The following is a 26,961-nucleotide window of genomic DNA, read 5'->3' as shown; positions in this document are numbered from 1 at the left end:
CCATCAGATAAATTCTAAGCCTTAATCAAGAAGATTGAAAGTGAATTGCAGCCGTAAACAACCAGGAAGCCGGGAGAGAAAAACACTGACTACTACACAGCTTTGTCCCACAATTTGGCCAATCTAAATGGTTAATAGTGCACCCTCAAACCCCTAGCTTCAGACGGATCTAAATTAAACAGGAAATAAATCAATGGGGGAGGGGAGAGCAGGCAGATAGACTGCAGAGGTCTTCAAAGGCCTGTTTAATAAAACATACTAGCCTGCCTGTGTTTTCTGGTGAAGGGCTGTGGTGGGTGTCGGGAGGCGGCAGCATCTTGGATGTATAGCCTAGCGAGGGGTGTTAGCGAGGGGTGTTAGCGAGGGGCGTTAGCGAGGGGTGTTAGCGAGGGGTGTTAGCGTACCTCTTACCCCTGATGATGTGATATGCAGGCTGACCAAAGGTCTCTCTAGCCTGCTTAGCCTGGTTAGCCTGCTTAGCCTGGTTAGCCTGGTTAGCTTGGTTAGCATGCATGTTGCAGGATCAAAGGGCTGCGATGGGAGCAGGTTACTAATGGTGGTTAATTAGGAGTGGCTCAGACAGATAGATGCAACGGACATCTGAGACTGACACGTTTTTCTGGGGGCTTTATTCAATTAGCTGTTTCCTCTGGGCGTGGTGTCTCTCGCTCTTCTCTCTGTCTCTCTGTCTCTCTCTCTCTCTCTTCTCTCTGTCTCTCTGTCTCTCTGTCTCTCTCTTCTCTCTGTCTCTCTGTCTCTCTGTCTCTCTCTCTGTCTCTCTCTCTCTCTCTCTCTCTCTCTCTCTCTCTCTCTCTCTCTCTCTCTCTCTCTCTCTCTCTCTCTCTCTCTCTCTCTCTCTCTCCTCTCTGTATCTCTCTGCAACACCCACACACAGGCATGCAGTAATAACTCCCTTAGCATCTCTTCAGAAATGAATCTCCCTAAAAATTACGGTAATACTCGCTGATCAGTAAGAAACCAGTGTAGGAATTACTTTCATAACAGTGTTGCATGGTTATTGGGTCACCTTAATGCTTTATCATACTGACTTCACTATCACCATTTCCTCCTCCACTGTGGACAACCAATATTCCACTTAAACATGAACAGTAAAGACACAGTACAAGCAACATAGCCCCATAATAAAGCCTACGGTAAGTGAGTGGTCATGAGTGAATGGGATACAGTGATTCCACTCTGTATTTGGGGTTAATGATGTTCCGTTGGCTCCCCTCCCTGTTTGAGTAGTAGTGATTCATCTTGACCCGGCGTCGCCTGCCTCTAATTCTGCTGACTTTCCTCTAATCATGGCCCACCGCAGGAAAATGCGCTCTCACAACCATGTTTTAGGGGGAATGGGGGTATGCATGGGGGATGGGTGGAGAAGAGAGGGCACTGAGATGAAGTAGTGTGGCAAGTCCACGGGATGCTGGGTAAATTAATTGTGGCCCTGTGCTGCCAATTAGTCCCATCTCCCTTTAATTGGTGCTGAATGGGTTCCAAAGGCCTATGTGGGGAGATACGGGGTGCAGGGTTGGAGACACACACACACACACACACACACAGACCTGCCATCTTCTATCCCTCAGGCATTAAAGACACCATGCTCATTTGCATTTAAAGCAGGTCTGATAGCCACAGAACACTGGTCTCAGAACAGCAGTAAAGACCTGAGATGTCATTAGGGTTTAAACCCCCCTGGCTGCCATGTTGCTGCCTTTGTGTTGCCTCGTGTATTAGCTTCTACTGGTTTCTACTGGATCTCTGCTCATGTGGTCCTGTATGGCTCAATCCGTAGAGCATGGTGCTTGCAACCAAGGGTTGTAGGGTCAATTCCCGCTTTGGCCGTCCATATGTAACATGGATGCACGTGACTGTAATTCAGTTTTGATAAAAGCGTGAGGTTTGTCTGTGAGGTGTCTCTGTGAGGTGTCTATGTGAGGTGTCTCTGTGAGGTGTGTCTCTGTGAGGTGTGTCTGTGAGGTGTGTCTCTATGAGGTGTCTCTGTGAGGTGTGTCTCTGTGAGGTGTGTCTGTGAGGTGTCTCTGTGAGGTGTGTCTGTGAGGTGTCTCTGTGAGGTGTGTCTCTGTGAGATGTCTCTGTGAGGTGTGTCTCTGTGAGGTGTGTCTGTGAGGTGTCTCTGTGAGGTGTGTCTTTGAGGTGTCTCTGTGAGGTGTGTCTCTGTGAGATGTCTCTGTGAGGTGTGTCTCTGTGAGGTGTGTCTCTATGAGGTGTCTGTGAGGTGTGTCTCTGTGAGGTGTCTCTGTGAGGTGTGTCTCTGTGTGGTGTGTCTCTGTGAGGTGTCTCTGTGAGGTGTGTCTCTGTGAGGTGTGTTTCTGTGAGGTGTGTTTCTGTGAGGTGTGTCTCTGTGAGGTGTGTCTCTGTAAGGTGTGTCTGTGAGGTGTGTCTCTGTGAGATGTATCTGTGAGGTGTGTCTCTGTGAGGTGTCTCTGTGAGGTGTGTCTCTATGAGGTGTCTCTGTGAGGTGTGTCTCTGTGAGATGTCTCTGTGAGGTGTGTCTCTGTGAGGTGTCTCTGTGAGGTGTGTCTCTATGAGGTGTCTCTGTGAGGTGTGTCTCTGTGAGGTGTCTCTGTGAGGTGTGTCTCTGTGTGGTGTGTCTCTGTGAGGTGTCTCTGTGAGGTGTGTCTCTGTGAGGTGTGTTTCTGTGAGGTGTGTCTCTGTGAGGTGTGTCTCTGTGAGGTGTGTCTGTGAAGTGTGTCTATGATGTGTCTCTGTGAGGTGTGTCTCTGTGAGGTGTGTCTCTGTGAGGTGTGTCTCTATGAGGTGTCTCTGTGAGGTGTGTATGTGAGGTATGTCTGTGAGGTGTCTCTGTGAGGTGTGTCTCTGTGAGGTGTGTCTCTGTGAGGTGTGTCTCTGTGAGGTGTCTCTTGTCTCTGTGAGGTGTCTCTTTGAGGTGTCTCTGTGAGATGTCTCTGTGAGGTGTCTCTTGTCTCTGTGAGGTGTCTCTTGTCTCTGTGAGGTGTGTCTTTTCTTTCACTTCTTATCTCTCCTTTCATTTCTGCCTCATGTCTTTGATGTGGGAAATGACAGGGGTGCATAGCTGGAGCGTTGTGTTGCTCAGCAGGAGATGTTACTGTATTCAATGAAAGGCTTTAAAGGAGACGTTACTATATGTAATGAAAGGCTCTAAAGGACAAGTTACTGTATGATGTAATGACTGGGTGTCATCACTCTGAGACTGGTAGTTGAGCTGCTCTCTGCAGCTGTAAATAATCATCAGCACCTGCCTCGGACTACTTACATAATGTCACCAATCCACTACCGTTTCTCTCTGTTCCAATGTTTCACAATTAATTTTTTGCCCTGTCATCTTCAGAGTTATGCATACATATGCAGATGATGTAATAGTGTTAAAGGTAGAGAAAAGATACATGGTACATGGTCCTAGCTGGCCTGTTGACCCTTAAAATCCAGTGTTCTCAATTCTCTCTTTTCTCTTCTCTTCCCAGGATCTCGTCTGCGCCAGGAGGACTCCCCACCCCGGATCGTGGAGCACCCCTCTGACCTGATCGTGTCCAAGGGGGAGCCGGCCACCCTCAACTGCAAGGCGGAGGGGAGGCCCAGCCCCACGGTGGAGTGGTACAAGGACGGGGAGCGGGTGGAAACGGACCGGGACAACCCTCGATCTCAACGCATGCTGCTGCCCAGCGGCTCCCTCTTCTTCCTACGTATTGTCCACGGACGACGCTCCAAACCGGATGAGGGCTCCTACGTTTGCGTCGCCCGCAACTACCTGGGAGAAGCCGTCAGCCACAACGCCTCGCTGGAAGTAGCATGTAAGTGCAGCTCGTGTTGGGGCTTTTCTTATTTCCTCTGGGGCCTCCGGGGCCTCTGGATTTGGGGTGAAGGGAAGGGGGTTCAAACTGGAGCTGGGGCTGAATAGAAGGCTCCAGTTTCCTACTCTATTTCCCCCTCAATGTGCTCATTGAGTTGGATAATCTCACAGGAGATGGTTCAGGATGTGTTTGGCCCAGTGGCCCCAGTAGGCCTGAGGAGGCCTGGGGGAAGAGTGGCCTGATCATCCCAGGGTGAGTGCTCCTGTAAAGAGCCCTTGGTAGGGGGTCAGGAGCTACAATAGGAACAAAGCTCCTTCTGTTGTCCTGCTAGCTCTGGAGTTTGTCAGGCAGATGGATCAGAGTTTTTATACACAAACCAGGCCAGTCATTGTAGCTGTGTTCAGTCATCTTTTAGTGGAGAGAGGTACCTCAGTTGTTTCATTGGTTGTATACTAGACTAGTGGAGCTCCTCTTTATTGCCTGCTAGACGGTCTTAATGATGGACCTGCTTTGATGTGGAGGGAGCATTCCATCATCGTGAGGGTCAGTGACTACGCTGAAAGGCTTGGGACTAAAAGCTTTCAAACAAATAGACTGGGACTAATATACAGCACTTAGAAAGAGGACAGACACCGTTGCGTATTCATTTAACTCTTAGCGTAGTGATAGGTGCTCTGTGTTGACACATTTGTCCTCATGGTTTTGTAAAGGCTGGTTGGTTTCTGAGTTCAGATCTTAGACATGTTATCTGTGCTGTGTCTCTACTGGCTGGTCTGAGGTCAGCTCTTAGATGTATTATCTGTGCTGTCTGTGTCTCTACTGGCTGGAGAGGGAACGTTGAGAAGAGGATCTCAGATATCAACCGCTTCTCAAGCATGCCCAGGAGCTGTCACCAAAGCCCTCATTGTAATCTAATCGAGAGGGAGGGAGGGGTTTGGGGTATGGGCGGTGGTCTTTTTTAGGGTGCTGGTGACTGGCTGGGGCTGGAGGGGAGGATCTAAGGGTGGGTAGGGGAGTGGGGATGAATACTATAGGAATGTTCTATAGGCTACATGAGAGGGTAAGATACATTATGTATGTCAGCTGTGGAGTTAATATACTTTCTTAGTACTTGGTTGTGGATGATGTATATATTTATAACTCTTGATATATCACCACGTGCATACTACAACAGAGCAGTAATTAAAGATAATTGAAATTGCCATAATTTAAAAATTAATCTAAAATGATTTAATGGTTGCTTTCAGGGGCTCTGCCTTTGAAATGAGAGAGCCTGGTACCATGGGAGGACCATGGGGATATAGTAGCAGTTGGTTGGTCACAGATGAGCGCAGCTGAAACCGTACTCTGTGTGTTGGTGGTGGTGGGGACGGTGTCATGTCCTCATCTCCTCTTAGATCTTACCCCAGAGTCAGGCTCTGCTGCCCCAAACTGATGACTGTTCCTCTACTGTCTATTATACACTCAGTCACTCACTCTGCATGGTTAGAGGCCTGCCTTCAGAAAGACATAAGGTCTCCCGATGAATACATCAAATAGAAATGTCAAGGAAAATGAACAGAGAGTCAAACAGGGCACCAGTTTCCATAAATTGGAATGCTAAAAATATTCCCCCCAAAAGTGGACGATATAGGGTATTTATTTCAGAGGTGGTTTTTCAAGTAGAAGAACAAGAGGCTTGGCTGGAGCAGGATGGTAGCAGGACGGGAGCGGTGCAGGTCTGAGTAGAGACAGCGGCTGGGCTGGCCACAGCACTGGCCTGCTTATTCTGTACGAGGTTCAAAAGGACCCATAATGACAAGGCTTTGAGCTGCAGCCCTCTCTCTCTGTCTCTCTCTGTCTCTCTCTGTCTCTCTTGGTTTCTCTCTGTCTCTCTCTGTCTCTCTCTGTCTCTCTCTTTCTCTCTCTCTCTTGTCTCTCTCTGTCTCTCTTTGTCTCTCTCTGTCTCTCTCTGTTTCTCTGTGTCTCTCTCTGTCTCTCTTTTCTCTCTCTGTCTCTCTCTGTTTCTCTGTGTCTCTCTCTGTCTCTCTTTGTCTCTCTCTGTCTCTGTCTGTTTCTCTCTGTCTCTCTCTGTCTCTCTCTGTCTCTCTCTGTCTCTCTTGGTTTCTCTCTGTCTCTCTCTGTCTCTCTATCTGTCTCTCTTTGTCTCTCTCTGTCTCTCTCTGTCTCTCTCTGTCTCTCTCTCTCTCTCTTTGTCTCTCTGTCTCTCTCTGTTTCTCTGTGTCTCTCTGTGTCTCTCTTTGTCTCTCTTTGTCTCTCTCTGTCTCTCTCTGACTCCCATTCTCTACTTCTCACGCTCCCCCACATATAATTACGTTGTCGGAGCAACCAGGATAGAACCCTGCAGGAGAGAGAAGGAGATTGAAGGAGAGAGCAGAGAAAACTAAGAACTGAGCTTTTACAAGACCTCTTTTAAACTTCAGGACAGGGACTGAGTACCCTACGTGCCATGGACCGAGTATACAGGCCTATTTAAAAACCAATTTGGACATTGCATGCTTGTGTTTGCTGAAACATCTCAGTTTTATCCTAGTTTATCCATTTGACATTTTAGCGTTTTATTCCAAGGACTTATTGGCTAATTCCACTGTGAGTTCAAGACAAACCCAGAGCTTTTCTCCCCAGTAAAACTCCAGAGAAGGAAGTTAACGCATTAACAGTGTTTACTCCATATGGATGGTGTTAAGAGATAGATGGGAGGTGTTGAATGGAGCTGAAGGATGGGACTAATAACAACTAACAACTACTAATAACAACAAGATAACTAATGTAAAGCATACTGTGTCCATAATAAGTATATAGGTCATAGGTTGAGAGCTTCTGTGAAAGAGCACAGTTAGAAAGATATGGCATATAGAAGCAATCCAGATGGACATCATGAAAATGATCGGAGAGGTTGAGGGTAGAGGAAGTTCACGAGTAAAAACAAACAAAACAGAATTATTGTAAAATTGACTGTGTCTATAAAATGTCTATAGTGTGTATAAGCTGGAAGTAGAGGCCTAAGCGTTGTTGTTCACTAGTTTACTCCAATTAGGGAAGGGGTGGTGGAGTTGGAAAGTAATAAAGGGAAATATATATATTTTTAAGGATATGTATGTATATGTATTTATATGTATATATGTGTATATGTATGTATATATATTTATATATATATATTTGCGGGGAAAAAACATATGGGGGATTGGAAGTGATGCAGACAATTACATTGATTGAAGTTACAATCTATCTGCCCCCTAAAAAAAATACAAAAAATAAACTATGTTTACTCTACCAAGCTCTCAGAGCCCTGCAAGATTTCACTTTAAAAGCAAAAAAAAACACAACTTTTGTAGACTGTTATTCTAACGACCTGGCTTTTAGAGTTCTCCTACACTCGAGCGACTGTAAACATAATCCAAGTTTCAACAAGTCATGTTTTGCTAGGTTGGGGCGAGCTAACCAAGTTTGTTTGGTTTATCATTAAAGACACACACAGTACAGAGACTCAATCTCTCCATCTGACCCTCTTAATATAGATGGGGTTAATGCATTCACCATGAATCCTGTTTGTCCTGCGTATACTATACTATACTATACTATACTATACTATACTATACTCACACAGGCTCAAGGTTAGATTCATTCTCTCTCTGTTGACGTTTGCTGTGTGTTAGTAATGGAGACGCCAAGTAATGAGACGGCTTTGTTCATGTTTAATAGCATGCTATGGAGAACAAAGAGAGATAAAGTAGTACTGTTGAACGACAGAGAGGACTGGCTGGCTGTCTAGCTGACTGACTGACTGACTGACTGGCTGACTGGCTGACTTACTTGCTGACTGGCTGACTGACTAGCTAACTGGCTGACTGGCTAACTTGCTGGCTGGCTGACTGACTGACTGGCTGACTGACTGGCATGACTGGATTACTTATCTGACTGGCTGACTGGCTGGCTGGCTGGCTGGCTAACTAGCTGACTGGCTGACTTACTTGCTGACAGGCTGACTGACTAGCTAACTGGCTGACTGGCTAACTAACTGGCTGACTGGCTGGCTGACTGACTGGCATGACTGGATTACTTACTTTCTGACTGGCTGACTGGCTGGCTGGCTAACTAGCTGACTGGCTGGCTGGCTGAATGACTGGGCCTGCTCTCTAACAGCATATGGGCTGATGCAGATCACAAAGGACCAGGTGGCTGGCTAGAGTCCTCTGACTGCACTGCAGGCCACATTAAGTAGTGTACAGTATCAAGCTGCCTTTCAAAGAATGACTGAAATTCCCCACCCCAGTTTTTAATGCTTTTTTTCCTAAAAACATAGAACTCTGGGAATTTTTTAACTGCAGCTGTTAAAACAATGATCAAAGCCAGAAACAAAGGTATTCTGGAGACATTCTTCCAAAGGGCCGACCATAATCCTCATCTCTCTCTTTTGACTGTGTTAATGTGTTGACACTGTGTGGGTGAAAAGAATCTCTCTCCTCCCATTCCATCTCTCTCTCTCTCTCTCTCTCTCTCTCTCTCTCTCTCTCTCTCTCTCTCTCTCTCTCTCTCTCTCTCTCTATTTCTCTCTCTCTCTCTCTCTCTCTCTCTCTCTCTCTCTCTCTCTCTCTCTCTCTCTCTCTCTCTCTCTCTCTCCCTCTCCCTCTCTCTCTCTCTCTCTCTCTCTCTCTCTCTCTCTCTCTCTCTCTCTCTCTCTCTCTCTCTCTCTCTCTCTCTCTCTCTCTCTGTCTCTCTCTCTCTCTCTCTCTATTTCTCTCTCTCTCCTCCCATTCCATCTCTCTCTCTCTCTCTCTCTCTCTCTCTCTCTCTCTCTCTCTCTCTCTCTCTCTCTCTCTCTCTCTCTCTCTCTTTCTCTGCTCTCTCCCACACACACTAACACACACATGCACACAACCATGGCTGTATCAAAGTAGCTTCCTCTTATCCTTACCGGTTGTACTGTACAGACTACAGAGTCCTGAGAGACACTAAGAATAGCTTCCTGTTTCCCAGGAGGGACAGTGTGTGAGATAGTGAAGTGAGGTAATGGTCGCCACACTGCTCCACTTGACAGAGAGATAACCCCGGGCCTGTTCTCTGTCTACTGGCCTGGCTGGCTGCCTGCACAGAGCTACTGACCACACAGCACAGCACAGGGCTCACTGCTGGACTCATGAACACATGGATAGACATGGCTCTCTGGAGTTCTGAGACACTCCATTGCCATCACAGGAGAGAGAGAGAGAGATATGTGTCCTGTCGAACTTATCTTTCAATATAACTCTTTAATAACACTTAGGTAACACACTTGATATATTCCTAGCCCCAATGTCAAGCTAGCAAGCTATCCAGCTCCTGAGTGGGGGAGCTCCTTGGGCTCATCTGTGGAGCGAGTGGAACAGTTGGCAAGCGCCAGTGTAAAGACTGGGATGGCCCCCTCCCACTGCTCTGAGTACCCGCCTGTCTCCCGAGCATGAAATCCCGTGTACTACATCTGTTGGCCCTCAAAGAGCCAGGGTTTTTATGTTAACCCACACCCACTAAACAAATCCCAACGTATCAGGATTCTATTTCATTCCTCTGTCCTCGCTCAGTCAGTCTTCTCTTCCATGCCCCCTCCTTTCTCCTCTATCCCTCCTTTCTCCTCTATCTCTCCTTTCTCCTCTATCCCTCCTTTTTCCTCTATCCCTCCTTTCTCCTCTATTTCTCCTTTCTCCTCTATCCCTCCTTTCTCCTCTATTCCTCTCTCTCTGCCACACAGTGAAATAGAATCAGTCTCAGTCTTCTCCTACACTTCCTTCAACTAGACTAATTATTTATTTGCAGTGTTTGCCTTTCATGAACTTATTTTACAAGACCCAGTGATAGAGTGGCAGGCAGCTCTTGTCTGGTCTTCTTCTCACATAGTGGAAAGGATTTTAACTCCAGGAGAACACTCTCACTTCTTGTTCTCTCTAACGTTGTTGTATACAGTTATTTATTTTCTCCCTCTATTTTTTCTGCTGCATATGAGTTGTTCAAGTTTATTTTCTGCTAATTCCAATGAGAGAGAGAGAGAGAGAGAGAGAGAGAGAGAGAGAGAGAGAGAGAGAGAGAGAGAGAGAGAGAGAGAGAGAGAGAGAGAGAGAGAGAGAGAGAGAGAGAGAGAGAGAGAGAGAGAGAGAGAGAGAGAGAGAGAGAGAGAGAGAGAGAGAGAGAGAGAGAGAGAGAGAGAGAGAGAGAGACAGAGACAGAGACAGAGAGAGCCCGTCCAGTGCGTGCTGCCAGGGGACTGGAGGCTGAATGTGTTGCAGCTCTGTAGCAGTTATTTGTCTCAGGGAGGTTCACAGCAAATTGGTGAAAACAGCCCAGCCAGGGTCTGCTCTGTGAGTCAACATGCAGCTGAGACGTGTCCTGAGACACAACCACAAACCTTGTTCTGCCCTGGCCCAGACACTAATCTGGTTGGAGTAGCCTACTGTAAGAAACCTATTGATGATGATTAAGGGCAGTGTATCTTATTTTTTAGACTCCAGTTAGCCTTGAACATGCTTTGGGTTTTACAGCATGTGCCTATTAGCCATGACATCATACTATGTTCCTGGAAGGCTGTTGGCTTGTTTTAATTGGTTGTTGGGTGTGGATGTAGTTCAAGGCTATTTCTCTGAAATAATCTTAATCCTTTAATGACATGGGAAACAAATGGCTACCATATAATTACACTCTCCCTAGCACATCACTGTCAGTCCTATCTCTATTCTATCACTAGGTATCCATAGGACAACATCATTGGAGGCTACTGAGGGGATGTGGCTCATAATAATGTCTGGAACGGAGTCAACGGGCCATTACCAAGAGCCCGTCCTCCCCAATTAAGGTGCCACCAACCTCCTGTGGACAACAAACACATTTCAAAATGTATGAAAAAATATAAAAAAAATAAAGCGTCTGCTAAATGACTAAAAATGTTTTCATTTTTTTAAATGTAAAAATTACCCTCATAAAGATACATACATCAATCGCTTTACTATGCACACTGCGTGTGATCCACTGAACATAGCCCGTTCTTCTTTTGAAGGTTTTCACATTAAATCAATGCAGCTCATGTAATGAAACGTGCCCGTGTATTTGTTGTCTGTGGTCGATACATATATGCCACTATGAGTTGAGGATTTGTTTGATAGATGACTTGTGTTCCGTCCCTAATACACGGTACTTCTATTAGCATGCTAGGCTAGCTGGCCAGCTGGATGCTTTCCCTAAAATAAACTCAAAGACAGACCATATCAACAATATACTGCAGTACAATAAAGACAAGATGAACATTCAACTCTTATAAGACATAGAGATCAGGGTGGGGGAGATATTGGTCCAGCTAATTGACCCAGAATGCATCTCTCCGCCTGGGCAGTCCCAGCAGCGAGGGGCAGGGGGTGTTGATATCCCTCTGAGTCATGTCACGATGCGTCAAACGTCACGCTCCTGACGATGCTGGAGGTTTTTACAGCGTGGTTATCCCTCACTCCTTAGGAACCCCTCCTCCCCCATCCTCCCCCCTTACTTCTCCCCCACAGGACTAATGCTGCTGGAACCAGGGCAGGCCAGGCCAGGCGTGAGAGCCACTCAACACGGGACAGGGAGCTGGGGATGATAGAGGTCCATCCCAGACAGGGGCTCTTTGTGCCTACTGGCAGGAGGCATGGAGACCCAGCACTGGCCCTGCAGAGATCACAGAGCTGGGGAGGAGAGGTGGACACGCTCCAACTGGCAAGTCAGGGAAAGGGAGAGTGGTGTGGATAGATTGAGAAATGGAGTGATGGATAGATGGGTGGATTGATGGAGGGATGGATGGATGGATGGATGGATTGATTGATGGAGAGATGGATGAATGGATGGATGGAGAGAAAGATGAATGATGGATCTATGAATGACATCTTGAGGAGGGATAGCTCTGTCAGTGTATGGCGGAGGCAGCAACGCCTTCACTGTCAATGTGTGTGTGTTTTCTTTATCACTCTGTCACTGGGTGTATCTTAGCTTGGGGGGACCTCCCCATGACACTCTGGTGAACAATGTGATGTGAAGGCTTGTGTAAAGGCTCCTACAGACTAGCTGAAGGGGCAGCTGTAGGGAGAGGGAGGGTAGAGGAGCTGGCCTATGGTATGATCCATCACTCTATGGCTGACCTGCCTCTGCTCTGACAGCCTGCTGGGTTAGCCAGCCAAGTCAACCACATGCCCTCCAGCACCAAGAATACAGACCACATCTCTTTCCTTCCAATCTCTCTTTTCACTTCATCCATCTCTCTTTTCATTTAATCTATCTCTCTTTTCACTTAATCTGTCTCTCTTTTCTTTCCCTCTGAAATGAAAAGCATATGAAAGGAAGAAAGTCAGACAGTGGAAGATTTCTGTACCACTGACAGCAAAAATGCAGAATTTGCTCAGGATTATTTACACAGTGTGTATCATGGTTGATTCCATCTAATTTCCACTGTCAGCAGTGGATCCATCCACTATTTTATCTAAGATCCAAGATGGCGTAGCAGTGCGGTCGTGTATTCTGTTGTGTCCTCGTGTAAATAGCCTGTTTTTTAAAAAGTTTTTTGTCTTTTTCGTATATATTTCTCTATCTCACTTTCCATCCTTTAACTAAATATACTTTCCTGCAACCCACCTCACCCAATGTGGAACGGAATCTATTATTTATTTATTTTTTATCAGTGGTCTTCACCACTGTCCGTGGCCTGCACTACCTACCAGCCAGCTCTAGCCTGGACAATTATCGGCCAGAGCATATCGGATTTTCTGCTGGAATCACTGAACCTTAACACCGGATCATCGCAACTAGCTAGCTGCAACCGATTGGCTGCTGTTGGCTAATTCACCACTGTCCCAACGCACCAGTTAGCCTTGAGCTAGCCTCGAGCCAGGCCCATCTCCCGGCTATCTACCTCTCTGTCAACTGGACGGGACCTCCTAGTGTCGACACGGAGCCCCGCCGATCCATTTTACATTTACATTTACGTCATTTAGCAGACGCTCTTATCCAGAGCGACTTACAAATTGGTGCATTCACCCTATAGCCAGTGGGATAACCACTTTACAATTGTTTTTTTTTTTTTTTTTTGGGGGGTAGAAGGATTACTTTATCCTATCCCAGGTATTCCTTAAAGAGGTGGGGTTTCAAATGTCTCCGGAAGGTGGTGAGTGACTCCGCTGTCCTGGCGTCGTGAGGGAGCTTGTTCCACCATTGGGGTGCCAGAGCAGCGAACAGTTTTGACTGGGCTGAGCGGGAACTATGCTTCCGCAGAGGAAGGGAGCCAGCAGGCCAGAGGTGGATGAACGCAATGCCCTCGTTTGGGTGTAGGGACTGATCAGAGCCTGAAGGTACGGAGGTGCCGTTCCCTCACAGCTCCATAGGCAAGCACCATGGTCTTGTAACGGATGCGAGCTTCAACTGGAAGCCAGTGGAGTGTGCGGAGGAGGGGGGTGACGTGAGAGAACTTGGGAAGGTTGAACACCAGACGGGCTGCGGCATTCTGGATGAGTTGTAGGGGTTTAATGGCACAGGCAGGGAGCCCAGCCAACAGCGAGTTGCAGTAATTCAGACGGGAGATGACAAGTGCCTGGATTAGGACCTGTGCCGCTTCCTGTGTAAGGCACAGGTCCTAATCCAGGCGACTGGTCTGCCGAGGTTTCAACAGGCTTCCCGTTGCGACGACCACGAAGATCCATCTGCTAGCCCCGGCCCACTAGCACGCGCAATCAACAGCCATGCCTCCTGCTCGCCTGTGCAGTAGCAGCCCACAAACTGCTCCTGGACTTAACTATTGCTGTTCACTGGACCTTATGATCACTCAGCTACACAGCTGATGCCTGCTGGACTGTTCTTTTACACAGTACCCTATCCTGTTTATCTGTTTAGCCTCAGCCCAAACTTTCGTCGCCATTACCAGTTGTTGTCTTTGCCCTCTCGAATAACACCTGTGATTGCGTTATGCCTCTCTCCCATGTCAATATGCCTAGCCTATTGCTGTTTGGGCTAGTTCTTATTGTACTATTTCACTGTAGAGCCCCCAGTCCCGCTCAACCAGCCTCAGAGAGCTCCTTTGTCCCACCCACCATACACGCAGAGACCGGCTCAATCGGTACCTCTAGTGATGCTACCTCTTTCATCATTACCCAATGCTTAGGTATACCTCCACTGTACTCATATCCTTCCATATCCTTGTCTGTACATAATGCCCTGAATCAATTCTACAACGCACGGAATTCTGCTTCTTTTATTCTCTGTACCCAACACACTAGAAGACCAGTTTTAAAGCCTTTAGCCTTATCCTTATTCTATTCATCCTCTGTTCCTCTGGTGATGTAGAGGTTAACCCAGGCCCTGTAGCCCCCAGTATCACTCCTACTCCCCAGGCGCTATCATTTGTTGACTTATGTAACTGTAAAGCCTTTGTTTTCTTGCATGTTAACATCAGAAGCCTCCTCCCCAAGTTTGAGTTATTCACTGCGTTAGCACAACCCTGATGTTCTAGCAGTGTCTGAATCCTGGCTTAGGAAGGCCACCAAAAATTCAGAAATGTCCATCCCGAATTACAACATTTTCCGTCTAGATAGAACTGCCAAAGGAGGCGGAGTTGCAATCTACTGTAGAGATAGCCTGCAGAGCTCTATCATACTATCCAGGTCTGTGCCCAAACAGTTTGACTTCTACTTCTAAAAATCCACCTTTCCAGAAATAAGTCTCTCACTGTTGCCGCTTGCTACAGACCCCCCTCAGCCCCCAGTTGTGCCCTGGACACCATATGTGAATTGCTTGCCCCCCATCTATCCTCAGAGTTCGTACTGCTTGGTGACCTAAACTGGGATATGCTTAACACCCAGGCCGTCCTACAATCTAAACTAGATGCCCTCAATCTCACACAAATTATCAAGGAACCTACCAGGTACAACCCTAAATCTGTAAACATGGGCACCCTCATAGATATCATCCTGACTAATTTACCCTCTAAATACACCTCCGCTGTCTTCAACCAGGATCTCAGCGATCACTGCCTCATTGCCTGCGTCCGTAATGGGTCCGCGGTCAAACGACCACCCCTCATCACTGTCAAACACTCCCTAAAACACAGCAGCGAGCAGGCCTTTCTAATTGACCTGGCCCGGGTATCCTCAATGGATATTGACCTCATTCCGTCAGTAGAGGATGCTTGGATGTTCTTCAAAAGTGCTTTCCTCTCCATCTTAAATAAGCATGCCCCATTCAAAAAATTCAGAATTAAGAACAGATATAGCCCCTGGTTCACCCCAGACTTGACTGCCCTTGACTAGCACAAAAACATCTTGTGGCGTACTGCATTAGCATCGAACAGCCCCTGCGACATGCAACTTTTCAGGGAAGTCAGGAACCAATATACACAATCAGTTAGGAAAGCAAAGGCTAGCTTTTTCAAACAGACATTTGCATCCTGTAGCACTAACTCCAAAAAGTTTTGGGACACTGTAAAGTCCATGGAGAATAAGAGCACCTCCTCCCAGCTACCTACTGCACTGAGGCTAGGAAACACTGTCACCACCGATAAATCTACAATAATTGAGAATTTCAATAAGCATTTTGCTACGGCTGGCCCTGCTTTCCACCTGACTACCCCTACCCCGGCCACCAGCTCTGCACCCTCCGCTGCAACTTGCCCATGCCCCCCCCACTTCTCCTTCACCCAAATTCAGATAGCTGATGTCCTGAAAGAGCTGCAAAATCTGGACCCCTACAAATCAGCTGGGCTAGACAATCTGGACCCTTTCTTTCTAAAATTAGCCGCCAAAATTGTCACAACCCCTATTACTAGCCTGTTCAACCTCTCTTTCGTATCGTCTGAGATCCCCAGAGATTGGAAAGCTGCCGCGGTCATCCCCCTCTTCAAAGGGGGTGACACTCTAGATCCAAACTGTTACAGACCTATATCCATCCTGCCCTGCCTTTCGAAAGCCAAGTTAACAAACAGATCACCGACCATTTCGAATCCCACCGTACCTTCTCCACTATGGAATCTGGTTTCCGAGCTGGTCATGGGTGCACCTCAGCCACGCTCAAGGTCCTAAACGATATAATAACCGCGATCGATAAAAGACAGTACTGTGCAGCCATCTTTATCGACTTGGCCAAGGCTTTTGACTCTGTCAATCACCACATTCTTATTGGCAGACTAAATAGCCTTGGTTTCTCAAATGACTGCCTCGCCTGGTTCACCAACTACTTCTCAGATAGAGTTCAATGTGTCAAATCGGAGGGCCTGTTGTCTGGACCTCTGGCCATCTCTATGGGGTGCCACAGGGTTCAATTCTCGGGCCGACTCTATTCTCTGTCGGTCCTCTGTAGCTCATCTGGTAGAGCACGGCGCTTGTAACGCCAGGGTAGTGGGTTCGATCCCCGGGACCACCCATACACAAAAATGTATGCACGCATGACTGTAAGTCGCTTTGGATAAAAGCGTCTGCTAAATGGCATGTTATTATTATTATTATCAATGATGTCGCTCTTGCTGCTGGTGACTCTCAGATCCACCTCTACGCAGACGACACCATGTTGTATACATCTGGACACTGTGTTAACAAACCTCCAAACGAGCTTCAATGCCATACAACACTCCTTCCGTGGCCTCCAACTGCTCTTAAACGCTAGTAAAACTAAATGCATGCTCTTCAATCGAACGCTGCTTTCACCCGCCCGCCCGACTAGAATCACTACTCTAGGCGGGTCTGACTTAGAATATGTGGACAACTACAAATACCTAGGTGTCTGGTTAGACCGTAAACTCTCCTTCCAGACTCACATTAAGAATCTCCCATCCAAAGTTAAATCTAGAATTGGCTTCCTATTTCGCAAAAACAAAGCCTCCTTCACTCATTCTGCTAAACATGCCCTCGTAAAACTGACTATCCTACCGATCCTTGACTTTGACGATGTCATTTACAAAATAGCTTCTAACACTCTACTCAGCAAATTGGATGTAGTCTATCACAGTGCCATCCGTTTTGTCACCAAAGCCCCATATACTACCCACCATTGTGACCTGTACGCTCTCGTTGGCTGGCCCTCACTACATATTAGTCACCAAACCCACTGGCTCCAGGTCATCTATAAATCACTTCTAGGCAAATCCCCACCTTATCTTAGATCATTGGTCACCATAGCAACACCCACCCGTAGTATGCGTTCCAGCAGGTATATCTCACTGGTCATCCCCAAAGCCAACACCTCCTTTGGCCGCCATTCCTTCCAGTTCTCTGCTGCAAATGACTGGAACGAACTGCAAGAATCTCTGAAGCTGGAGACACTTATCTCCCTCACTATCTTTAAGCATCAGTTGTCAGAGCAGCTTACCGATCACTGCACCTGTACACAGCCCATCTGTAATTAGCCCACCCAACTACCTCATCCCCATATTGTTATTTACATTGTTATTTATTTTGCTCATTTGCTCATTTGCACCCCAGTATCTCTATTTGCACATCATCTTCTGCACATCTATCACTCCAGTGTTAATACTAAATTGTAATTATTTTGCACTATGGCCTATATCTTGGCCAGGTCGCAGTTGTTAATGAGAACTTGTTCTCAACTGGCTTACCTGGTTAAATAAAGGTGAAATAAAGAAAGAAAAAAAAAAAAAAAATAGAAATCTGTTATCAGATTGAGCAGGGTAGGTTTCAGGAGGAAACCAAAAACAATAAAGATTCCATCGTTGGTTATAAAACAGCCTCATAAATGATGGAATGACTTTGTCTACAGATAAGGATGAGCTAAATTTCTTCAGCCCGATGGCCTTGCTGGTGTTTGATCCTGCTTGTAGGTAGGCTGTAAAGAGGTGTGGAGCTAAATGTACTAGATGAGACAGGATGGAGTACTCCAGCCGTAGCCAATCCCCCTGCATATCCATGCCTCGCGGCTCTACTTTGATAGAAAATGTATGTAGGAAATGGCTTATTTCCTCAGACGAGGGTGGATAAGTTCTCATATTGAGTCTGCTTAACACATTTTGTGTCCTTGGGTGTTTTTGTAGTCTGTCTTGGCTCCTCTGCAGGGTGACATTACACAGACATCCAGTGATCTGCTTTGAGAAACATCATGGCTCATGCGGCTTTCCGGGTGAGTGCCTGTACACTCCTCTGAGCCCCTCTGAGTCGCACCCGGGTCTCTCGTCACCAGGGTGACCGCTGATTCATCACAAAGTAATCCCTGCCTGGGGCTGCTGGATGCTGAGCTGAGGAGGAGAGGATCATGGGTAGGATGGGTCCCACAGAGTGTAAGTGTCTGTGTGATATGACGATGACGTGTCTGAGCCTGAGGACCAGGTCAGGCTAATCCAGCCCTCTGATTGGAGGAGGGAATATTAGGGAATGCCAGGAGTGCCCTAGCCTCACATAGCCTGTATAAATGCAGGCAGGAGTAGCTAAGAGATGTGTGTGATTGAGTCAAATGTCCCTGCAGTCTCTCTCAGGCTAAGCCCTGATAGTAGGGTAGGTACTTCAGCATTCATCCTCTTAGCAGGAGAGAGTGTGTGCATTTCCACGTTTAGTACGTGTCTATATTTAATGCGTGTCTGTTTGACCCTATGTTCTTGGGCCATATGTGTGAAAAATAGTGGTGATGGTAAGCTGTGCCTGGTGAGGCTGTGTTACTGGGTCTAATGTCTGGGATGGGGGGAGGGCGAGGAAAGGAAAAACAGCTGAAACTTTATCACAGACGTAGCATGTTGCAGGGCCTGGAGCGTGACGGACAGGAAGGAAGAGATGGTGAGGTAAGCAGGAGAAACAGTCACATATCAGGGCTCTGCGAGATGTGACTATGTGCTGCAAGTCTACTAGAGTCTACTGAAATAGTATCTCCTGTTAGTAGACTGTGCTCTACCACTACACTCACTGGTAAAGGGTTTAGCCTAGAGGAGCATTCAATTGTCATCTAATTGTCCTTGGTTGCTAATGCTAGGAGTAGCTAATCTGATCATGGGGGTGCTAATTGAGAGTAGATGAGTTTCTCCTTGTCAAGCTGTTGGTGCTGGACACTAGAGACATACACTGGAGCCTCAGGCTGGTGGTGCTGAACACTAGAGACAGACACTGGAGCCTGGTCTAAATCAGGCCTGCTGATATGCGAGAAAGGGCTGCTCATTAGCACCATGTTGCTCTGAGGCAAACCTGTTATCCTAACCTCTCTGTCATGACGGGGGTCCACCTCTAAGCCCCATATACCCTACATGGGGTAGGATTACTGGTATATCCCTCCAGCTCATTATTACTACTACTAGTACTACTTCTAGGACCTCTACAGTACTTCTCTCACAAAACTGCTTACAAAAAAGTAAGTTCAGTAAATTAAAGTTAAGGTATGTAATTGTAGCCTGGGGAAGGCAGGGTTTGGACTGTGATGAACATAGTCTTTGTTTGACCTATTATGATAAATAATGTTGTTTATGCCCCCCCTCACTGGCTTCACTGTAATGTGTACTGTAGTGATTGTGCTTAAAGCTAGAGCTAGTCTCAATGGAGTTCATAGAAACTACCAGAATACCTTCATTAGTCACATAATAAGAACTGTTGCCAGGGAAGCGAGATACCTCTACTTCTTATTTGTCTCTCTGTGACCTTTCTGGAGAGGGTGTGGCACTGAACCAAAATAATATCTCCTCTCACCCCTCTCCTCTCTTCCCTCTCCCCCCTCTCATCTCTTCCCTCTCCTCTCCCCCCTCTCATCTCTTCCCTCTCCTCTCTTCCCTCTCCTCTCCCCCATCTCCTCTCTTCCCTCTCCCCACTCTCCTCTCTTCCCTCTCCTCTCCCCCGCTCTTCTCTTCCCTCTCCTCTCCCCCCTCTTCTCTCTTCCCTCTCCTCTCTTCCTCTCCCCTCTCCTCTCTTCCCTCCCCTCTCCCCACTCTCCTCTCTTCCCTCTCCTCTCCCCCTCTCTCTCTTCCCTCTCCTCTCTCCTCTCTTCCCTCTCCTCCCCCCTCTTCTCTCCCTCTCCTCTCCCCCCTCTCCTCTCTTCCCTCTCCTCTCTAACTCTCCCCCTCTCCTCTCTTCCGTCCCCTCTCCCCCCTCTCCTCTCTTCCCTCTCCTCTCCTCTCTTCCCTCTCCTCTCTCCTCTCTTCCCTCTCCTCTCTTCCTCTCACCCTCTCCTCTATTCCCTCTCCTCTCCCCCTCTCCTCTCTTCCCTCTCCTCTCTTCCATCTCCTCCCCCTCTCTTCTCCCCCCTCCTCTCTTCCCTCTCCTCTCCTCTCTTCCCTCTCCTCTCTTCCTCTCCCCCTCTCCTCTCTTCCCTCTCTTCTCCCCCCTCTCCTCTCTTACCTCTCCTCTCCCCCTCTCCTCTCTTCCCTCTCCTCTCCCCCTCTCCTCTCTTCCCTCTCCTCTCTCCTCTCTTCCCTCTCCTCTCTTCCTCTCCCCCTCTCCTCTCTTCCCTCCCTCCTCTCCTCTCCCTCTCCTCTCCCCCCTCCTCTCTTCCCTCTCCTCTCTTCCCTCTCCTCTCTTCCTTCCCCCTCCTCTCTTCCCTCTCCTCTCTTCCTCTCTGCCCTCTCCTCTCCTCTCTTCCCTCTTCTCTCTTCCTCTCCCCCCTCTCCTCTCCCCCACTCCTCTCCCCCGCTCCTCTCCCCCCTCTCTTCTCCCCCCTCTCCTCTCTTCCCTCTCCTCTATTCCCTCTCCTCTCTTCCTCTCCCCCCTCTCTTCTCCCCTTTCTCCTCTCTTCCCTCTCCTAGCATCAAATTCTAATATCTTTAGTGCCACAGTTCCATTTATCAGATTGGCTCACCTCTGATGGATGGGATAGTAAGCCTGTAGGTGTGAGTATCTTCCCCAGTCCCCTTCACAGCCCCTGCAATCTATACCTCTCCGTTCCATTTATTTTATTCCAGCCATTACTATGAGCCTGTCCTCCTTAGCTCCTCCACCAGCCTTCTCTGCTCTACCCTACACTTTCTCTGCTATAACGAGGACAGACCTAGCTCCTTCAGTGGGACAGACCTAGCCCCTTCAGTGGGACAGACCTAGCGCCTTCAGTGGGACAGACCTAGCCCCTTCAGTGGGACAGACCTAGCCTAGTAGCCTTCTATCCACCCCATAGTGGACTGGTCCTTATAGTGAACTGGTCTACTGGTCCTTATAGTGGACTGGTCTACTGGTCCTTATAGTGAACTGGTCTACTGGTCCTTATAGTGGGCTGGTCTAATGGTCCTTATAGTGGACTGGTCTACTGGTCCTTATAGTGGACTGGTTTACTGGTCCTTATAGTGGACTGGTTTACTGGTCCTCATAGTGGACTGGTCCAATGGTCCTTATAGTGGACTGGTTTACTGGTCCTCATAGTGGACTGGTCTAATGGTCCTTATAGTGGACTGGTTTACTGGTCCTCATAGTGGACTGGTCTACTGGTCCTCCATGTTGGGGCAGGACCTGACCAATTCAAATCAAATCAAAATAAATTGTATTGGCCACATGCGCCGAATACAACAGGTGCAGAAATTACAGTGAAATGCTTACTTACAGCCTTTAACCAACAGTGCATTTATTTTTAATAAAAAAGAGCAGAAGTCAAATAAAATAACAGTAGGGAGGCTATATATACAGGGGGTTACCGGTGCAGAGTCAGTGTGCGGGGGCTAATGGTCCTTATAGTGGACTGGTCTACTGGTCCTTATAGTGGACTGGTCTAATGGTCCTTATAGTGGACTGGTCTAATGGTCCTTATAGTGGACTGGTTTACTGGTCCTTATAGTGGACTGGTTTACTGGTCCTTATAGTGAACTGGTCTAATGGTCCTTATAGTGGACTGGTTTACTGGTCCTTATAGTGGACTGGTTTACTGGTCCTCATAGTGGACTGGTCCAATGGTCCTTATAGTGGACTGGTTTACTGGTCCTCATAGTGGACTGGTCTACCGGTCCTCCATGTTGGGGCAGGACCTGACCAAATAAAATAAAATCAAATCTAATTGTATTGGCCACATGCGACGAATACAACAGGTGCAGAAATTACAGTGAAATGCTTACTTACAGCCCTTAACCAACAGTGCATTTATTTTTAATAAAAAACTGCAGAAGTCAAATAAAATAACAGTAGGGAGGCTATATATACAGGGGGTTACCGGTGCAGTTACCGGTGCAGAGTGCGGGGGCACCGGCTAGTTGAGGTAGTTGAAGTAATATGTACATGTGGGTAGAGTTAAAGTGACTATGCATAAATAATTAACAGAGTAGCAGCAGCGTAAAAAGATGGGGTGGGGGGGCAGTGCAAATAGTCTGGGTAGCCATGCTTAGCTGTTCAGGATGGCTGTTTTATGGCTTGGGGGTAGAAGCTGTTGAGAAGTCTTTTGGACCTAGACTTGGCACTCCGGTACCGCTTGCCGTGCGGTAGCAGAGAGAACAGTCTATGACTAGGGTGGCTGGAGTCTTTGACAATTTTGAGGGCCTTCCTCTGACACCGCCTGGTATAGAGGTCCTGGATGGCAGGAAGCTTGGCCCCAGTGATGTACTGGGCCGTACGCACTACCCTCTGTAGTGCCTTGCGGTCGGAGGCCAAGCAGTTGCCATACCAGGCGGTGATGCAACCAGTCAGGATGCTCTCGATGGTGCAGCTGTAGAATTTTTTGAGGATCTGAGGACCCATGCCAAATCTTTTCAGTCTCCTGAGGGGGAATAGGCTTTGTCGTGCCCTCTTCATGACTGTCTTGGTGTGTTTGGACCATGATAGTTCGTTGGTGATGTGGACACCATGGAACTTGAAGCTCTTAACCTGTTCCACTACAGCCCCGTCGATGAGAATGGGGGCGTGCTCAGTCCTCTTTTTTTTCCTGTAGTCCACAATCATCTCCTTTGTCTTGGTCACGTTGAGGGAGAGGTTGTTATCCTGGCACCACACGGCCAGGTCTCTGACCTCCTCCCTATAGGCTGTCTCATCGTTGTCGGTGATCAGGCCTACCACTGTTGTGTCGTCGGCAAACTTAATGATGGTGTTGGAGTACAGGAGGGGACTGAGCATGCACCCCTGAGGGGCCCCCGTGTTGAGGATCAGTGTGGCAGATGTGTTGTTACCTACCCTTACCACCTGGTGGCGGCCCGTCAGGAAGTCCAGGATCCAGTTGCAGAGGGAGGTGTTTAGTCCCAGGATCCTTAGCTTAGTGATGAGCTTTGAGCTGTAGTCAATGAATAGCATTCTCACGTAGGTGTTCCTCTTGTCCAGGTGGGAAAGGGCAGTGTGGAGTGCAATAGAGATTGCATCATCTGTGGATCTGTTGGGGCGGTATGCAAATTGAGTGGGTCTAGGGTTTCTGGGATAATGGTGTTGATGTGAGCCATGACCAGCCTTTCAAAGCACTTCATGGCTACAGACGTCATCTTAGTGTCCTTGGGCACGGGGACTATGGTGGTCTGCTTGAAACATGTTGGTATTACAGACTCAGTCAGGGACATGTTGATAATGTCAGTGAAGACACTTGCCAGTTGGTCAGCACATGCTCAGGAGTACACGTCCTGGTAATCCGTCTGGCCCTGTGGCCTTGTGAATATTGACCTGCTTAAAAGTCGGCTACGGAGAGCGTGATCACATACAGTGGGGTAAAAATATATTTAGTCAGCCACCAATTTTGCAAGTTCTCCCACTTAAAAAGACGAGAGAGGCCTGTAATTTTCATCATAGGTACACGTCAACTATGACAGACAAAATGAGAAAAGAAAATCCTGAAAATCACATTGTAGAATTTTTTATGAATTTATTTGCAAATTATGGTGGAAAATAAGTATTTGGTCAATAACAAAAGTTTCTCAATACTTTGTTATATACCCTTTGTTGGCAATGACACAGGCTAAACGTTTTCTGTAAGTCTTCACAAGGTTTTCACACACTGTTGCTGGTATTTTGGCCCATTCCTCCATGCAGATCTCCTCTAGAGCAGTGATGTTTTGGGGCTGTTGCTGGGCAACACGGACTTTCAACTCCCTCCAAAGATTTTCTATGGGGTTGAGATCTGGAGACTGGCTAGGCCACTCCAGGACCTTGAAATGCTTCTTACGAAGCCACTCCTTCGTTGCCCGGGCAGTGTGTTTGGGATCATTGTCATGCTGAAAGACCCAGCCACGTTTCATCTTCAATGCCCTTGCTGATGGAAGGAGGTTTTCACTCAAAATCTCATGATACATGGCCCCATTCATTCTTTCCTTTACACGGATCAGTCGTCCTGGTCCCTTTTCAGAAAAACAGCCCCAAAGCATGATGTTTCCACCCCCATGCTTCACAGTAGGTATGGTGTTCTTTGGATGCAACTCAGCATTCTTTGTCCTCCAAACACGACAAGTTGAGTTTTTACCAAAAAGTTATATTTTGGTTTCATCTGACCATATGACATTCTCCCAATCCTCTTCTGGATCATCCAAATGCACTCTAGCAAACTTCAGACGGGCCTAGACATGTACTGGCTTAAGCAGGGGGACATGTCTTGCACTGCAGGATTTGAGTCCCTGGCGGCGTAGTGTGTTACTGATGGTAGGCTTTGTTACTTTGGTCCCAGCTCTCTGCAGGTCATTCACTAGGTCCCCCCGTGTGGTTCTGGGATTTTTGGTCACCGTTCTTGTGATCATTTTGACCCCACGGGGTGAGATCTTGCGTGGAGCCCCAGATCGAGGGAGATTATCAGTGGTCTTGTATGTCTTCCATTTCATAATAATTGCTCCCACAGTTGATTTCTTCAAACCAAGCTGCTTACCTATTGCAGATTCAGTCTTCCCAGCCTGGTGTAGGTCTACAATTTTGTTTCTGGTTCCTTTGACAGCTCTTTGGTCTTGGCCATAGTGGAGTTTGGAGTGTGACTGTTTGAGGTTGTGGACAGGTGTCTTTTATACTGATAACAAGTTCAAACAGGTGCCATTAATACAGGTAACGAGTGGAGGACAGGGGAGCCTCTTAAAGAAGAAGTTACAGGTCTGTGAGAGCCAGAAATCTTGCTTGTTTGTAGGTGACCAAATACTTATTTTCCACCATAATTTGCAAATAAATTCATTAAAAATCCTACAATGTGATTTTCTGGATTTTTCTTTCTCAATTTGTCTGTCATAGTTGACGTGTACCTATGATGAAAATTACAGGCCTCTCTCATCTTTTTAAGTGGGAGAACTTGCACAATTGTTGGCTGACTAAATACTTTTTTCCCTCACTGTAGTCATCCGGAACTGCTGGTGCTCTCATGCATGCTTCAGTGTTGCTTGCCTCGAAGCGAGCATAGAAGTGATTTAGCTCATCTGGAAGTCTTGTGTCACTGGGCAGCTCGCGGCTGTGCTTCCATTTGTAGTCTGTAATAGTTTTCAAGCCCTGCCACATCCGACGAGCGTCCGAGCTGGTGTAGTACGATTCAATCTTAGTCATGTATTGACTCTTTGCCTGTTTGATTGTTCGTCGGAGGGCATAGCGGGATTTCTTATAAGCGTCCGGGTTAGAGTCCCGCTCCTTGAAAGCGGCAGCTCTACCCTTTAGCTCAGTGGTAATGTTTCCTGTAATCCATGGCTTCTGGTTGGGGTATGTACGTATGGTCACTGTGGGGACGACATCATCGATGCAGTTATTGATGAAGCCAGTGACTGATGTGGTGTACTCCTCAATGCTATCTGAAGAATCCCGGAACATGTTCCAGTCTGTGCTAGCAAAACAGTCCTGTAGCTTAGCATCTGCGTCATCTGACCACTTTTTTATTAACCGAGTCACTGGTGCTTCCTGCTTTAGTTTTTGCTTATAAGCAGGAATCAGGAGGATATAGTTATTGTCAGATTTGCCAAATGGAGGGCGAGGGAGAGCTTTGTATGCGTCTCTGTGTGTGGAGGAAAGGTGGTCTAGAGTTTTTTTTTTCCTCTGGTTGCACATTTAACATGCTGGTAGAAATTATTATTTTGTGCACCAGCTGTTGTTTACAAATATACACAGACCGCCACCCCTTGTCTTACCGGAGTCAGCCGTTCTATCCTGCCAATGTAGCTTATAGCCCGCTAGCTGTATGTTGTCCATGTCGTCGTTCAGCCACGACTCTGTGAAAAATAAGATATTACAGTTTTTAATGTCCCGTTGGTAGGATAACCGTAATCTTAGGTCATCCAATTTATTCTCAAATGATTGAAGATTGGCTAATAGGATTGATGGGAGAGGCAGTTTACTCGCTCGCCGTCGGATCCTTACAAGGCACCCCGACCTACGTCCACAATATCTCTGTCTCTTTCTCATACGAATGACGGGGATTTGGGCCTTGTCGGGTGTCTGTAGGATATCCTTCGCGGCCGCCTCGTTGAAGAAAAAATATTCGTCCAATACGAGGTGAGTAATCGCTGTCCTGATATCCAGAAGCTCTTTTTGGTTATAAGAGACGATGGCAGAAACATTATGTACAAAATAAATTACAAATAACGCGGAAAAACACACATAATAGTACAATCGGTTAGAGGGCTGTAAAACGGCAGCCATCTTCTCCGGCGCCACATTGGTGTTGTGTTATTGAGATGATCCCTGGACCTCTCCTAGACCCTGCGTCTCATTGGGCCCTGCCAATGGGATTAGCACAGAGTGCTGACTCTGCAGGTGGTGGCATAAGTTAATCTGGTCCACTGTTTATAGCTATAATAGCTTATTGATTGGCTGACAGAGATGCGAGGAGTTGCATGGAAGGCCAAGGAGAGAGGAGAGAATAAGTTAATCATCGCTCAATTTAATCACATTATCCAGGTTTCACCACTGCCATGTAAATTCTGTTCTGGCCTCTGAGGGGTTTGACTGACATGGCTGAGAGGGAGACAGTGAGTAACTTGCTGATTCTTGCAAACCCTTCCTGTGCTCCAGTCTGGCTCCTGCCTGCCATGCTCCTGAGGGAGACAGGTCTCCAGCCCCAGGGGTTGTGGTTAATTCATCCAAAACTGTGGGGTTAATTTTAGCCCGTGCTGCACGGTGGTGATCTCCATTTGTTTGTGCTGGTCAGGATGTCTCAATCGCCCTATCCAGCTCCACTGGCCAGACCCTGGCAGCACCTGACAGCTGGTCAGACCATCACTCCTTCAGTCTGCTCCAGCGTGTGTGTGTTCTCAGAGGAACTCCGGCCCATTAGCGTTGCTGTCACACACGCTACGGCCCGGTTACCTGGAAACTGCACGTTGCTTTCATTTGACTGGTGGCCCTTTGCCTCTGCATGCTGCGTTTAGTCCTGTCAT

At 47.4% G+C, this 26,961-nt stretch overlaps 1 protein-coding gene across 1 annotated transcript in view; it reads left to right on the top strand.

Moving 5' to 3' along the window:
• LOC121567786 (roundabout homolog 1-like) overlaps nucleotides 1–26,961 on the top strand; it is a 413,148-nt gene that overhangs the window by 220,543 nt on the left and 165,644 nt on the right. Inside the window, exon 4 of the mRNA XM_041878064.2 lies at nucleotides 3,471–3,797. Within this exon, the coding sequence (XP_041733998.2) occupies nucleotides 3,471–3,797 (327 nt within the window). The remainder of the gene's footprint in view (nucleotides 1–3,470; nucleotides 3,798–26,961) is intronic.

This window comes from Coregonus clupeaformis, chromosome 6 (assembly GCF_020615455.1).
Source record: "Coregonus clupeaformis isolate EN_2021a chromosome 6, ASM2061545v1, whole genome shotgun sequence".
NCBI lineage: Eukaryota > Metazoa > Chordata > Actinopteri > Salmoniformes > Salmonidae > Coregonus > Coregonus clupeaformis.
Note: the sequence above shows the minus strand (reverse complement) of the source record. Positions and strands in the feature narration are given on the sequence as shown.